The following is a 16,018-nucleotide window of genomic DNA, read 5'->3' as shown; positions in this document are numbered from 1 at the left end:
AGCTTCGTCATTGTCTCCCCGGTTCAATATTAAAGCTCCTCTTTGACTCTCTCATTCAACCTTATATGTACTACTGTCCAACAGTATGGCTATCAACATTCTCTTCTTTTACCCTCCCTGTCATGGGCGCCCATATGGGGGGGCTCCCGCCCCCCCCCCCTGGTTGAATGATGCTGCCTTATTTTTATATTTTTGTTCTGAGATTTCTATTATATAGCATTAAAAGTGCCAATTAGATGAGGTTTGCCCCCCCTGGAATTCAGCTTATGGGCGCCCATGCTCCCTGTTTTCAAAATATATATTAGAACAATTAAATTAGTATTTGAGATGACAGGCTAGCTCAGCATGAATTTATTGGATTCCTCCCTAATTTCTTCAAACAATTATATCTTTTAAATTCTGAACTATAAAAGGAATCTTGTGTTTCTTTTTCTCTCAGATATGACATGGCTATTTCGGCAGACCCCACCTAGCAGTTTCTGTAACTGTTTTGCGGCTTAGCAGAGACATCAACTTTAGTTTTTACGAGCTTTTTAGAGAACAATTACTTTGATTTCAACTTATTTACATCCTACATTCGTCCTACAATCCCACACTTACATTCCTACTTATTTACGTCCTACAGCCTACATTTAAGTCCTACATTCGAGAGGAAAAGATTTTCGTTTTTACTAGACCCATTTTACTTTATTTATTTGGGTAATTTCAATTTTCTTTGGTTTTTAGAGCTAGAAAATATCATTTATAGCTAGAATATGGTCTTCTATAAAACAAATGACAATCTGGAGCAATGCTACGAACAAGCCAGATACTTCTTACAGACGAGACACTGGAGCCGGTAATCTTGTTTTCCACTTTTCAGGTCTCACAGAACACAAAGAGCTAAAATCCCCTGAAGATGCATGGGACCTTTTCATTACAGCCAAGATTCTTGAGAAGACCATCCTTCACACCAATGCCAAGACTGACAAGTACCAACTGTATTATAAATTTTGTATTGTAGATGAGCAAACGTACTTGAAACTTGTCAACGTCATAGAGATGCGAGCCTTTTTAGACCTTCTGTATCTCTCTAGAGTATTCAAGCCATGCAGTGAAGAATGCGAAGGTCTCTTTGCAGCTGATGAAACTGGGCCGGACATTTTCCACGCTACGACGAGCCTGAAGCGATTCTAGTATCTGGAAAACGGTCTTCAGTTCAGTGATAGGCACACAAGTCACGAAAGAGGCGGACCTCTAGCTCCCATCAAAGAATTTTTTGACCTCTTCATCGCAAACTGCAAAGCAAATTACTCATCAGGCGAGTACTCGCCGATTGATGAAATGCTAGTTGCATTTAGAGGACCGTGAAAATTCAAAAAGTAAATTTGTTCTAAACGAAACAAGCTTTGATTCAAGATTTAATGTCTAGAGGTCATTGAAGACATTTTATCTGTCTAATGTCTTTTTCTTCACTGGAAAGAAAACACCTATAGTTGACACCTACAGTGCTTCAGTTCCAACGTGAACATGACCCTTGTCGATCTCTTGAAGAGCTGGAACACCAACATCACAGCCGGTATCTGGTTCACGTCCATAGATCTCATTGAAATGATCAGACCCTTGAGAATGACATACGTAAACACGATGAAAAAGAACGAAAGAGAGATCCACCCTTTTTCCTTGATAGTCTTACAAGGGAATCCAACTCGTCCATCTTCGAATTTAGAGACCATCTGAACCTGGTGTCGTATTTTCCAAAGAAAAAGAACCAGATATTCTTGCTTCATCAATCCCCTTTTTTCAGCAGCAATTGAACATGAGATTTGTAAACCAGAGATTATCATGACGTATATCGAAACAAAAAATAGAGTGGACTCTCTAGACCAAAAGTGGTCAATCTACATGACTCGCCACCGCACGAGAAGATAGTCCAAGGAGGTGTGGCATTTGATCATGGACACAGGTGGAGTCAGTGCCAATGCCATTATGAGCTACTCAACACCCCAAGAAAAGACTTGACCTGAAGAAAATGCTGATAGAGCTAGGACGATCCCTCATCGACCCGTAACTTAGCAACAGAGCAACCCTCCAAAGGATCCCACGAGATCTGCGTAATTTGATCAAGAACCATACATGATTTTCAGCTGAGAATGTCCCCCATGTGTGTTCTTCAGGTTCCAATGACCAAAAAAGTCGTTGCATCATTTGCCCCCTCTGCAAGGACAGAAAATCCAAATATACATGCAGTTCGTGCCAAAAAATGTTTGTATGGAATATGCCAAGTTCTTCTGCCCCAAATACGAATAGTGGAATGATTTTTGGATTTTAGTATTTCTAACTGATATATCTTGATATTTTGTAAGCGAAATGTTGGATAAATTTGCAACAGTATTCTCTCGAATTTTAAAAACTGGGGTCCCGCAGACGCAAATTTGCAGTTAGTGTAAGTTTTTTTTTCTCCCAGCGAGTTAAGTGTTAAAGGTGGGCAATATTAAAAATCAAAATTGATATATTTATCTATCGGAGTAAAAATCAATATTGAATATCAAAACATAAATATCGATATCGGAAACAATATTTGGAAATTCGTTATGTCCAGCTTTTTCAACCATCTAGCAGTGAACATCCAACATACGAAAATTTCTCGTTAATATCTAGTGTAAATTTGAAGTCCAGGGAGGGGGGCCCCCCCTGACCCCTTCTCTACGCCCATATCGTAAGATCAGATTTTAATACAGTTTGTTGTTGTGCCTCCACATTGAATTCCCTACCTGTTAAAATTCGGCTATGTCATTCTTATGGACAATTTAAAAAAAAGCTAACCGACCACCTCTTATGCCTAGGGAGTTAGTTCTCTCCTCCCTTCTTTTTTTCCCCTCTATCTTTCCTTTCCAATTTCTTTAATTCGTTTATTTCGATTGGTATGGTAGTTTTTGTTGTTGTTGTTGTTAATTTTTTTTCTTTTTTTCTTCTTGTCCTTCTGTTTGATTTTAGTGCTATTATTTAATGTTATGTTTAGTCTCCCCCTCTCACAAGCCAAAGAGCCTTTGTGGGGGGGTCTAAAGTTCTGTAATTTTTTCTCTCTTTCCTTTAAAATAAACTGATTGACTCATTGATTGGTGAAATTTAAAGGTACCCAACAAAAGTTAGGAACCTAACAAAATTTGCCTTATTTTCGAAAAGGAGCAAAATCTCCCCAAAAGAGTGAGCAAGTGATTTTGATAAAAATTGCACCATCCAATTAAGCACAGCAGAGGTTCCTATGAGGTCCAAGCTCCTATCTATAAAAGTGCAAAATTCTGCATTTTTTTTCCCAAGAAGAATGAGCGATGAATTAACGAAACACTAATGACAGAGCCATGTTTACTAGTTTATCTTTTTTCCCTGGGGTGATCGTGTTGAAGCAATGGTCCTAAAAAATCAAGATAGGCTAAGGCTCAATCGAACGCAAATTAAAAGTTCTAGTGCCCTTTGGAAGTAGAAGAAAAGATTGCGCTACAGCATTTTGTGGTCCAAAACATCAATTTTGCCACAAAGATGGAGAAAAAGCTATCGATGGAAAGTTCTAAGATAGCAAGTAAATGTTAAATCATCAGAAAATTGCGTAATGAGCTTCTCAGTTTCAGAGGCAGTAATACTACGTGGTGGACCATTCGCTCCTGAAAATGCACGTAGTCCATACAAAATAAACGGATAAGATTGATATTTAGTTTAAAGCTTCATTTAACTAAGTTGATGCATTTGAAACTCAATAAAAACATGCACAGTGATGGTGATGCTTGATGTATGATGCATGTTGTGTAGGTGAGGCGGAGGAATTGTGCTTAAAACCTGAAAAAGTGCAATCTTATATCCAAGTTTCTAGCTTTTCGTGAGCCTTCAGATGAATATAGATGGAGTTTCCTTAGGGAGGGTGATAGGGTTGAAATTAACCTTTAATCTCCTTTCATATGTGGGAATATTGTGAAATCAAGTCTGTAATATACGTGTTGCAGGATCATAGCTCACTTATTATTGAAGAAAAAAATTCTGTGTATCAGAAGAGATTCGATTCTTATACTGAATGTCGCAAATAGAGGAGACACGGGGTAGGGCATCAGAGCACCACAAAGAAATTTCCCAGAAGACAAAGGGCATGCACTATCATGAGGTTTGTATTTATCAGAATTCAAATTGGAATATTTTTCGTTTTATTAATTATATACATATTTCAATTTCTACTTGTTGGCCAGGGGCACTGACCTTCTTGCACCCCTACCGGGTTCCACAGGAGACATCCAAATGAAAAGGTTTGCTAGAAGAATTTACCTTGAAAACCATGGAAATGGTTACTCTATATGCATTGTCGATATTTAAACCCTCCCCTTGCCAATAGAAGTTTTGAAGGGTGCACTTTTTCAAGGATGATTATCATCATTCTTGAAATACTTTTATACGAATATTAAGCTTGATTGTAAGAAACGAGGATTGAAAGAGGAAATAAAAGCCTCTTTCAAACAGTTCGTGGTAACGAACTGCAAGTAAGGAGCGACCCGGCTCAATGGTAACTGAAACTCTAGAAAACGGGTTTTTGATACCAATAGATACATCAAAAGAATCAGATTTCAATGCTGATTTCAAATATGTAACTTTCATCAAGTTTAGTGCTACCCATCAAAAGTTACGTGCCTGAAAAAATTTGGCTGATTTTCGAAAAAAGGGGGAAAGACCCCCTAAAAGCTATAGAACCTTAATGGAAATCACACCATCATATTCAGCGTATCAGAGAACCCTACTGTAGAGGTTTCAAGCTCCTATCTACAAAAATGTGGAATTTTGCATTTTTTGCCAGAAGAAAGATCACGGATGCGTGTTAATTTGTTTTTTTTTGTTTTTTTTTTTTTTCCAGGGGTGGTCGTATCGACCAAGTGGTCCTAGAAAATCGTGGGAGGTCTCATTGGAAAGGAGATTAAAAGTTCTATTTCCCTTTTTAAGTGACCAAAAAAATGGAGGGCAACTAGGCTCCTTCCCACGCTCATTCTTTCCACAAAGTCACCCGATCAAAATTTTGATATAGCCATTTTGTTCAGCATTGTCGAAAATATGATAAATATGTCTTTTAGGATGACTTAATCCCCCGAAGTCCCCAGGGGAGGGCTAAAAGTTATGAACTTTACCCAATGTTAACATATAGTATTGGTTATTGGGAAGTATACAGAAGATTTCAGGAGGGTTTTTTGCTGGTAGGGGGTGGGTCAGGGGTTTTGTTGGTGGACCTGTCCATCAAGGAAGTTTTCTTTGGGGCAGGGGAATTGCCATGAAGGTGGTGCCAGACTTGCCAGCATTATTTATTGGTCATTGGGACGTATACAGACATTTTCAGGAAGGATTTTTTTCTGGAGGGGCGGGGGCTAGAGGAGGGGTTTACTCTGGAGAATCTTTCGTGGAGGATATTTTTTTGGGATAAGGGACATTTCTATGAAGCGGGCGCCGGAATTCAAAGCATTATTTAAAAAAAGATCAGAAGTTGAATAAAAAAAAAACAAGTTTTATCAACTGAAAGCAAGACGGAACATTAGAACTTAAATCGAATAGGAATTATAACGTATATGAGGGGGTTCTCACCTAAGACTATGCCTCGCTCTTTGCGCAAAAGTTTTTTTTAGTGATTTCAAAAGAGCTATCTATTCTAATTAAACGGCCTTTGTGATTCAGGGGTTTGTGAATCAAATTTTTTTTTTAACTTTTAACGTAAAGAGCATGGTATTGACTAAGGGGAGAACCCTCTCATATACGTAATAACATATACGTAACAAAAAAAAAGCAATAAAAAAAACAAGCGATACGGCTCAATAGTAATCGAAACTTTTAAAAACGGAACTTTGATGTAAATAAATGTATCAAAAGAATGTGTTTATATTGCTGACTCTAAATATATAAATTTTATTAAGTTTAGTATTACTCATCAAAGGCTACGAGCCTGAGAAAATTTACCCGATTTTTTAAAGAGCGGGGAAACATCCCCTACAAGTGAAAGAATTTTAATGAAAATCACACCGTCAGATTCAGCGTATCAGAAAACCCTATTAGATAGGTTTCAAGCTCATATCTGCAAAAATCTGAAATTTTGTATTTTTTGCCAGAAGAAAAATATACGAATATAGAAGTTAGTTACGTAAGTTAATTTGTAAATTACGTCATAACCAAATTTAGAGACAGCCATTTAGCAAAAGAAAAGTAAAATTCTTATGCAAATTTTGTTTACTTATTCAATCACGGTGAGCCAAAATAAAAGCTGAATTAACTAAAAAACGATCAGAAATTAAATAAAAAAAACATGTTTTTTAAACTGAAAGTAAGGAGCGATATTAAAACTTAAAACTAACAGAAATTATTCTGTATATGAAAGGGGCTGTCCCCTCCTCAACGCCTCGCTCTTTACGCTAAAGTTTGACTCTGTCTCACAACTTTATTTTTAAAAACCTTAGCGTAAAGAGCGAGGCGTCGAGGAGGGGACAGCCCCTTTCATATACAGAATAATTTCTGTTCGTTTTAAGTTTTAATGTCGCTCCTTACTTTCAGTTTAAAAAACTTATTTTTTTTTATTTAATCATAATTAAGAAAGGTTTGGGTCAAACAGTTTGTAGTAGCAAACTGTAAGTGAGAAATGCTCCTTTTCAATAAATCAAATAAATAAAAAAAAAAGTTTGTTCAACTGATATTAAGGAACAACATTAAAAGTTGGAGCGAGTAAAAATTATTCCGTACATGAGGGGTCACCCCCTCCACAATCACTCGCTCATTTTACTAAAGTTTTTAATAAAAAAAAAAAAACTTCTTACTCCAACTGAATGGCCCTTGAGTTTCAGCAGTCGCTCTTAAAGAATAGGGACGAAAATCAAACTATGTCATAAAGAGTGAGGATTGAAAAGGGAGCGGCTCTCCTTATATTCGGAACGATTTCTGCTAGTTTTAAGCTTTAATTTTGCTTCTTATTTTCAGTTGAAAAAACTTGTTTTTTTTCCTTCAATTTCTGATCGTTTTTCAAATCTTGCCCAGGCCTAACCAAGATATGATCTCGGCCATCGGCCCCATAAATCCTAGTTTTTCTGCTGTTATATTGTACATACTAATCATTGTAAACTCCTGCTTTTTCTTTTTTTTTATTATTAAGAATTCAAATATTGGACTGTAATTACAGCTTTGGACAAAACTCGAATATTTAGTCAGAATTTCCGATGAACAGTAGTTTCGTTGAATAAATCCTTAATAGTATTTTTATTGCAGAATTTCGGGGGGACAGAAAGGGCTATTGTTGTTCTTATAGACGGAAATTTTTCGTCGTTTTGATTTTCTAAGCGGCTGAAGCCATCGCGACCTCTACAAAAGGGTTGTCTGATGTTTAATTACATTGTATACATATGCTTAAACACTTTGAAGCTCAATATATAATTTTTTGGTACTTCTAAATCCATTGGCTATCTCAGAATTCTTTATCGACAACAACTTAGTCCTCTTTCGGGCAAAATCGTAGTTTGATTCCACAAAATGGCAGAAAACGCCATTTCCCAGCAACACAATCTTTTTGGTCACTTCAAAGTGCACTAGAACTTTAATTTTCGCTCAAAAGAGCCCTTTCCCAATCTTTTAGGGCATTGGTTTGATACGATCACTCTTGGAAAAAAAATACATAAACAAAAAGCAAATAAAGAAGCATCTGTAATAAATGTGATGCAATGTCTACATTACGTTTCTCTGACATGCTGAATCTAGTGGTGTGTGTTTGCTTAATATCGTTTGACTTTTTTGGGGGGGGGGGTTCTTCTTAACTCCCAGCACTTAACACTGAAGTTTGAATTTTTTTTTCCTCAATATCTTAAGAATGACTGCTCAAATACAAGGGTAACTGAAATGAAACAAAAGGCATTTTTCACAGTGCCTCAAGAACGGAAAAGCTTATGAATGCGCATTTATTTTAAACAATCGAATTTTCAGCTGAAATGCTTTAAATCGCAATCGGTAAGAGAAACAATTGAAATTACCCATTAATTACATTCGTTGCACTCAAAAATGCTTTCAGTCAATCGCTATAAAACTTTAGCGTAAAGAGCTCTTATAGCCACAACACTCAAGAAGTGAAGTTAGGTTAATCCTAATGAAATATACCTAAATATGATGAAAATATAATACTTTAGTGACAAAATTATGGAAACTACATCAGAAAATTATGGAAATCAGGCCGTCCAGAACGCATTATATTAGATGGTTTCAAACCTAACCTAACCAAAATACCAAGTAAAATATTTAATTAAAATATCCCTACACTGTAGTTTATCTCTTTCACACTAAACTGATTTTCCCGGGTATCTACTGAAATAAAGAAAGAAACCGGTTCTACTCAGACCAAGAACTTGAGTGTAGTGGCTATAAGACATTAGTGCCGAGCGGGAAATTAAGGAGGAGCAGTCTCTATCATAAGAGCATAAAATTCCTCCAGAGTTATCAACGGGTCTATTAGCTGGGTATTTTTACACACATACAGATGGCAGACATGTCGCCTAAGATTATGACAGTAGAATCGAACCCCGGGCCCTGTGTTGCCAGTCGCTCTTTAATTTCGTTTAAAAAACGGTACTTTTGTATTAGCCAGAAAAAAACGCGAGACGTGAAGACTGGTTAATGGCAATGAAATAAAACAAAATATGATGAAAATATAATAGTTTAGAAACAAATCTGGACTATATATTTGCATATTAGGGGTGGGGTGGGGGTAAAACATTGCATATATAAAATACATAACCTAACCTAGGTACCTTTTTTTGCCCCACAACCCCAAAAAACTAAAGTTTAAATATTGTTCACGGAGTGAGAAACCCCTGTTTGCCTAGCGAACCAAAGGAATTCTCTAAGCTGCTTGGCTAGTTTCTTGTATCATGTTCGCTATACAATTCCTCGCGTGTTTTCTGGCTAATACATATGTACCAAAAAAACTTCACTTATTTTATTCAATCAACAGCTAAGTCGAATAGGGAACATTTTCTTTGAAACAAATTTTGAGTTAGTGACAACATTCTGTACACACGCAAGTGCGATATATTTCGTGTTTGCATCTGCGTTAGTGCCTAATATTGCAAAAATTATACACGATGTGTAAAAGGTATTATATCTTCTTTTCAACTTAGCGATAAATATCATGTGTGATTTCAGTGTTATTATTTATCATGTAACTTACGATCGGCACTCCGAGACCGCAGTCCACCATCATGTTGAGACTCTAATATACGGCTCCTAATAAGCTCCATGTGAGCCTTAGTTGCGGGGTCACGGATATCCATTTTCAGCATTTTTCTTAAAATTAGTTCAGAATCTTCTTGCTCTTCGAATCTAAATGGCATATTAAGTTCTGACGTGATGTTCTGCAGCATTCTTTCTCGTATTCTGTTAAAGAAAGAAAGAAGAAAGTTAGACAAAAACTAGAGCATAATCGTAGGAATGTTATGACATAATCAGTGTTATGACATAATCTATAGCGTTGCCTATAGTAAAGAGCCATGAGGCTTCAATGTTTATTATTATTTTTTCCCCAAAGGCACTTAATATGGAAAGGTACTCGTATAAACTTCGAATGGGGCTCATTCAATTGGAAATCGGAAGTTCTAGTGCCCCTTTTTGACTCAAAAGTAATCGGAGGGCAGCTATCCGCCCCACGATCTCTTTTCCCCAAATACATCCGATCAAAGTTTTGACACAGCCATTTTGTTCAAAATAGTCCGAAGGACAAATAAATGGTTCCAGATTTGACATCCCCCCAAGCCCCAAGACAAGGGCTGCAAGTTATGGGAGTAGCTTATTGTTAACATATCAGGTTTTTATGAAAGGGATGGTGGTATAAACTTCAGAGGAGGCTCATTCTACTGAAAATCACAGAAGTTCTAATGCCCTAAATAAGAGTCAAAAATGATTAGCGGGAAACCAGCTCCCCCTCACGCCCTTTTTTCCTCAAAAGAATACGAACAAAATTTTGTGATAGCCATTTTGTTCAAAATAGTGCAAAGGGAAAATAACTATGCCTCCGGGTTTTACAAAACTCCTCACAGCCCCCAGGGCAAGGGCTGTATGCAAATTGTCCATTGTTAACCTATAATTTTTTTTTTCTGAAGGGGTGGTCGTAATAAATTTGAAGGGAGTTCATTCGATTACAAATCGAAAGTTCTAGTTATTTTTAAGGGCCCACTTTCATCCCCCCCCCGTGTGACAACCAGCCCCCCTCCCGTGCCATTTTCCTCTAAATACATTTAATCAAAATTTTTCGATAGCCATTTTGTTCAAAATAGTTCAAAATTCGAATAATTGTACTTTCGGGTTTGACAATCCCCCCCCCATGCCCACGGGGCAAGGACTGTAAGTTATGAATGCTGTCCATTGTTAACATATAAGGATTTAATGGAAGGGGTGGTTGTACGAGCTTCAGAGGAGACTCATTCGATCGGAAATCGAAAGCCCTAGTTCCCTTTTTAAGAGTCAAAAGTGATCGGAGGGTAACCAACCCTCCCCTCCTGCGTCCTTTTTTCCTCAAATACATACGATCGAAACTAGGAGAAAACCATTTTGTTCAAAATAGTCAGATGGTAAAATACCTATGCTTCCAGGGTTGCACCACCTGGTGCAACCCTGTTAAGAGTTAAAAGTGATCGAAGGGCAACCAGCCCCCCTTTCCCTTTTCCCCCAAATGATCAGATCAAAATCAGAGATAGCTATTTTGTTCAAAATAGTTCAAAGGTCAAATAGCTGTGCCTCCGGGGTTGACACACCTCCCCCAGCCTCTGGGGCAATGGCTGTAAGTTACGAATTTTGACCATTGTTGACATATAAGGATTTTCATTGGAAAAGACGCTTGCTTAATCCTGGGTCTCCTAAAAGTCTTATGGTATTAAGATGAAAATTTAAGGAAATGTTGAGAGGGGTGCCAAGCACAATCAAAAGACACTATGTGCTTGCTGGTTGTGAAAAGGGAATATCCGCAATATCAAAACAACGACACAGGATATTAAGTTGAAAATTTCAAGGCATGTTGAGGAGATGTTGAAGAGAGGTTTGAGGGCAACCAGCCCCCGGCCCCCTGCTTGCTCTTTTTAGTAGCCCCTTCTGGACAACACTGACCAAAACTTAGGAATTTTTATTTTCTTCAATCTAGACAAAAGGTCTAATAGCTATACTTCCAGAGATACCATGCCCTCATAGCCCTGAGGCAAAGAATGAAAATTATGCAATTTACCCATTGTTTACATGCAAGATTTATCATTAGGAAAAGGGGAAACACTGATTATGAGTGTATACGAAAAAGCTAAGGGCATTAAGATGATGCATTGGAGAATGTTTAGGGGCATATTATACTAAATCAAAAGGCACTATGTGCGTCCAGTTTATCAAAGTTTGAAATTTGAAAAGTTTGAAAGTTAAAGTTTGATCTAAAAGCCTAGATCTAAAAGCATCTATTCAAAAGAGATACAACATCCTTACATACGGTTTTAGACCACATATGATTTTTTAATAGACAGTGAGTACTGTTGCAGTTTTTACTCATCTAGTTGTTATTCAACCCAATAATGAGCTATTATGTATTACCTTGCAGGACTACTGGTTGTGTAGTAGCTATCACTTACACTATATGTGTTATTAAATTTACTTGCTCGAAAATTTTACAGAGTTTGCCAAATCACATTTCGAAAAACGTTTGAGCTTCTTGCTCATAAGGGGCCCTACAGGGGGGGCTTCCTTTTTTCATATAGGGATCCTTACAAGTAATTATCTTTCCAAGCTCTTTATAAAACCTTTGATTGCATACAAGAACTATAGCTGGTAGTTATGACACTCAATAAACAACTTTCCGATGTGCAAATGGACAAAATACTATAGAAGATTACAAGCTAAAAAAAAAAAAAAAAAAAAAAAAAAAAAAAAAAAAAAATCCTATGCCTTCTCAAGGCCAGAACAAAATTTGCCCTTTACTGAAAAAAATATAAATGTTATTATTTAGATTATTACTTTAATAAGTCAAACAATAATAACATTTTGACTACTAAATATCAGTATATGTATATTAAACTGACAATGCACATTCATTTGTATTTTTTCAGTAAAGTGCAAATTTTGTTCAGGCCTTGGGAAGGCATCGGGGTTTTGCACCCAACTTATGTTAATTTCTACTCGTTTTGAGTTTGACTCGGTTATTTATTGCAATTTCTGTTCGTTTCGGGTTTCATTTATTTATCGATGTTGATTTGTCGTATTTTAACGCTTGGTTGATTATTCAATTCTAATTTTGCTCATGTTTGTTTTAGTGAAGTTCTTTACTTTTCTTTGAAAAACTTATTTTGCGGAAAAAGTTTTTTTTTAATTAATTTCTGTTCGTTTTATATTGACATAGTCTTTTCAGGGAAAAAGAAAATAATACTTTAAATCTTTTAGTTTTTTAAGACTTTATAGTTTGGTCTGCTATTTGTATGCTGGAGAAAAATTTTCAGCAATTTTTAATAATATACACCCTTTTAAAAATCTGGACAAAAATAGTACTGTTTAATTTAGTTTCATACCTCCTCTAGTTGACCTGAAATGGAAAACTTGAAACCATTCACAAAAAAATCTGTTTACTTTCTTTGATAGTTTGGATACACTTGCGCTATTTGATTTGGTTAATTTTTTTTTAAGAGCAGAAGTAGCCCCGAAATTTTGAACATAATACCTCAGTCGTTCTTGGGATACTGCTGAGATGCCTTTGGGAATTAACTTTATCACAGTGCCTTTTGATTTAATCTTAAGGCAACATTTAGTTGTTAAACATAATGGGCAATTGTTTGGTTGGGGGTGGGGGGGGGGGAGTGGAAGGGGGATTAGTTGCCCTCCAATCTCTTTCGACTATTAAAAAGGGCATCAGCCATTTCTATTTTCAATCGAATGAGCCCTTTTCGAAGTTCCCACGACAACTCCTTCGATACGAAGTGCCCTGGTCTAAACAACAACAACAACAAAAAATATCAATAATCACTTTCGTCCATTAAAAAGGGTACTAGCCCTTTGGATTTCAAATCAAATGAGCCTTTTTTCAAGTTTCTACGACAAAGATTTCAATAAAAACTTTATATGCCCCCAGGGCATAACTTATAACCCTTGCCCTGAAGACTCTGATTGGAGTGTCCTGCTCAAAGGTATAATTTCCTGAACTTTGCACTGCATGGAACAAAATGGCTATCTTATTGGATGTAACATAAAATCTTTATTGGATGTGTTTGGGAAAATGGTGGGCGTGAGAGGGGCGTTAGTCGCTCTCCAATCACTTTTAACTATTAAAAAGGGCACGAGCCCTTTCAATTTCAATTGAATGAGCCCTTTTGAAGTTTCTACGCTTTCAATAAAAATCTTATATGCCCCCTGAACATCGTTAACAGTCATTTCCCTGAGGGATGTGGGGGTTGTCATCCTCGAAGACCAAATTTTCCGAGCTTAAAACTACGTTAAATGAACTGGATGTCTCAAAGTTTTGATTCGATGTTTTCGGGTAAAAGATGGGCGCGAGAGGCTGGATGGGTGTCCTTAAATCACTTTCGACTATTAAAAAGGGCACTAGCCCTTTGAATTTCCAATCTAATGAGCCTTTTTTGAAGTTTCTACGACAACGCCTTCTATACAAAACCTTATATGCCCCAGGGCATAACTTACAACCCTTGTCGTAAGAGCTGTGGGGGACTATCCACAAGAACATAATTTCTATCTGGAAATCAACTACGCTGAACAAAATGGCTATCTCAAAATTTTGATTGGTTGTATTTCGGGAAATGGTGGGCGTGGAAGGGATGTCAGTCGCCTTCCAATCACTTTCGACTATTAAAAAGGGCACAAGCCATTCCAATTCCAAATTGAATGAGTGCTTTTCGAAGTTTCTAAAACAACTTCTTCTATACGAAGTGCCCTGCTCTAAAGGAAAAAATTAATAAATAATACTTTCCGCCAACATCGTTCCTATAAACCCTTGAGATCGAACTTAAAACCCTTGCCCAGAGGGTTATGGGGAAGTGTCCTCCTCTTTTCTTAGTCCTCGTTTCTTTTCTCGTTCTTGGTTGTCCCCGTTCTTTACTTATGCAGCGTAATCGCGCTGCCTATGATTTTTGCAACAACTTTCTATATTAACTTTATATGCCCCTAAGGCATAAATTAAAACCCTTGCACTGAGGGCTCTGAGGGGGTTATCATCTTAAAAGACCTAATCTCCAGAACTTTCAACTACGTTGAACAAAATGGATATCTCAAAATTTTGATTGGAGGTGTTTTGGAAAATGGTGGGAGTGAGAGGAGCGTTAGTCGCTATCCAATCACTTTCAACTATTAAAAAAGGCAATAGTCCTTTCAATTTCCAATTGAATGAGCCCTTTTGGCTCATTGGAAGTTTTTACAACACCGCTTTCAATAAAAACTTTATATGCCCCAGGGCACAACTCACAAACCTTGCATTGATGACTCTGAGGGGGTTATAATCATAAAAGACAAAATTTCCAAAATTTTCAACAGCTCTGAACAAAATGGATACTTCAAAATTTAATTCGATGTGTTTGGGAAAATGGTGGGCATGAGAGGGGCGTTGGTCGCTATCCAATCACTTTCAACTATTCAAAAAGGCATTAGCCTTTTCAATTTCTAATTGAATGAGCGCTTTTGAAGTTTCTACGACAACGCTTTCAATAAAAACTTTATATGCCCCCAAGGCATAACTTACAACCCTTGCCCTGGGGAGGGGTTGTCATCCTTAAAGACCTAATTTCCAAAACTTTCAACTACGTTGAATAACCTGGCTATCTATAAATTTTAATTGGATGTGTTTGGGGGAATGAGGGGCGTGGGGGAGGGGGGCTAGTTACCATCCAATCACTTTTGACTATTTAAAAGGGCACTAGCCCTTTGAATTTCCAATCAAAAGAGCCCCTTTTGAAGTTTCTACGACAACGCCTTCTATAAAAAACCTTATATGCCCCCAGGGCATAACTTAAAACCCTTGCCCTGAGGGTTGTGGGGGAGTGTCCTCCTCAAAAATATATCTTGGAGTGGGCACTAGCCACTCCAATTTCCAATCGAATGAGCCCTTTTCGAAGTTTCTACAACAACTCCTTCAATACAAAATGCCCTGGTATGGAGAAAAAAAAACATATTTTGCCCACATCTTTCTTTACCTAGGCAGCGCTAGCACGCTGCCTATGATTTTCTGATTGAATCAAATATTCCATGAAAAATTCTGATTGACTTAAATTACCAATAGTTGAATCTTGATATTAGTGAAATCTCATCGTGAATGCGGAATACACCAATCGTTTTATTTCCAATCAGTTAATTGTTATAAGTAACAACAACTATTAAAAAGGGCACTAGCCCTTTGAATATTCAATCGAATGAGCCTGTTTTGAAGTTTCTACGACAGCGTCTTCTATAAAAACCTTACATGCCCCCAGGGCATAACTTAAAACCCTTGCCCTGAGGGTTGGGGGGAGTGTCCTCCTCAATAATATATTTTTTATGTGGAAATCAACTGCGCTGAACAAAATGGCTATCTCAAAATTTTGATTGGTTGTGTTTGGGGGAATGATGGGTTGGGGGGGGGGCTAGTGGCCCTCCAATCAACTTCGCCTATTAAAAACGGCACTAGAACTCTCAATTTCCAACGGAATGAGCCCCTTTCGAAGTTTCTACGACGACCCCTTCCATTTGAAGTGCCCAGCTCTAAAGGAAGAAAAAATAAAAAATAGTACATTGTCCCAACATTGTTCTTATATACCCTCAGGGCATAACTTAAAACCCTTGCCCCGGGGGTTGTGGGGGAGTGTCCTCCTCAAAAACATTTTCTATCAGGAAATCAACTACGCTGAATAAAATGGCTATCTCAAAATTTTGATTGGATGTGTTTGGGGACATGATAGGCGTGGGGGGGGGGGGGGGGCTAGTTGCCCTCCAATCACTTTCGACTATTAAAAAAGGCACTAGCCCTTTGAATTTCCAATTGAATGAGCCCCTTTTG

The 16,018-nt window shown here is 37.4% G+C and overlaps 1 protein-coding gene across 2 annotated transcripts in view; it reads right to left on the bottom strand.

Annotated features, from left to right (window-relative positions):
* The window catches only part of LOC148939330 (serine protease 33-like), a 146,512-nt gene that overhangs the window by 47,628 nt on the left and 82,866 nt on the right, over positions 1-16,018 (bottom strand). For both annotated transcript variants that reach the window (XM_089107110.1, XM_089107111.1), the window contains one exon: positions 9,194-9,399. In XM_089107110.1, coding sequence (XP_088963236.1) covers positions 9,194-9,399 — 206 coding nt within the window. The remainder of the gene's footprint in view (positions 1-9,193; positions 9,400-16,018) is intronic.

This window comes from Artemia sp. Qi Xiang Cuo, chromosome 21 (assembly GCF_049724085.1).
Source record: "Artemia sp. Qi Xiang Cuo chromosome 21, ASM4972408v1, whole genome shotgun sequence".
Lineage (NCBI taxonomy): Eukaryota > Metazoa > Arthropoda > Branchiopoda > Anostraca > Artemiidae > Artemia > Artemia sp. Qi Xiang Cuo.
The sequence above is the reverse complement of the archived record's forward strand: the minus strand, read 5'-3'. Positions and strand labels throughout refer to the sequence as shown.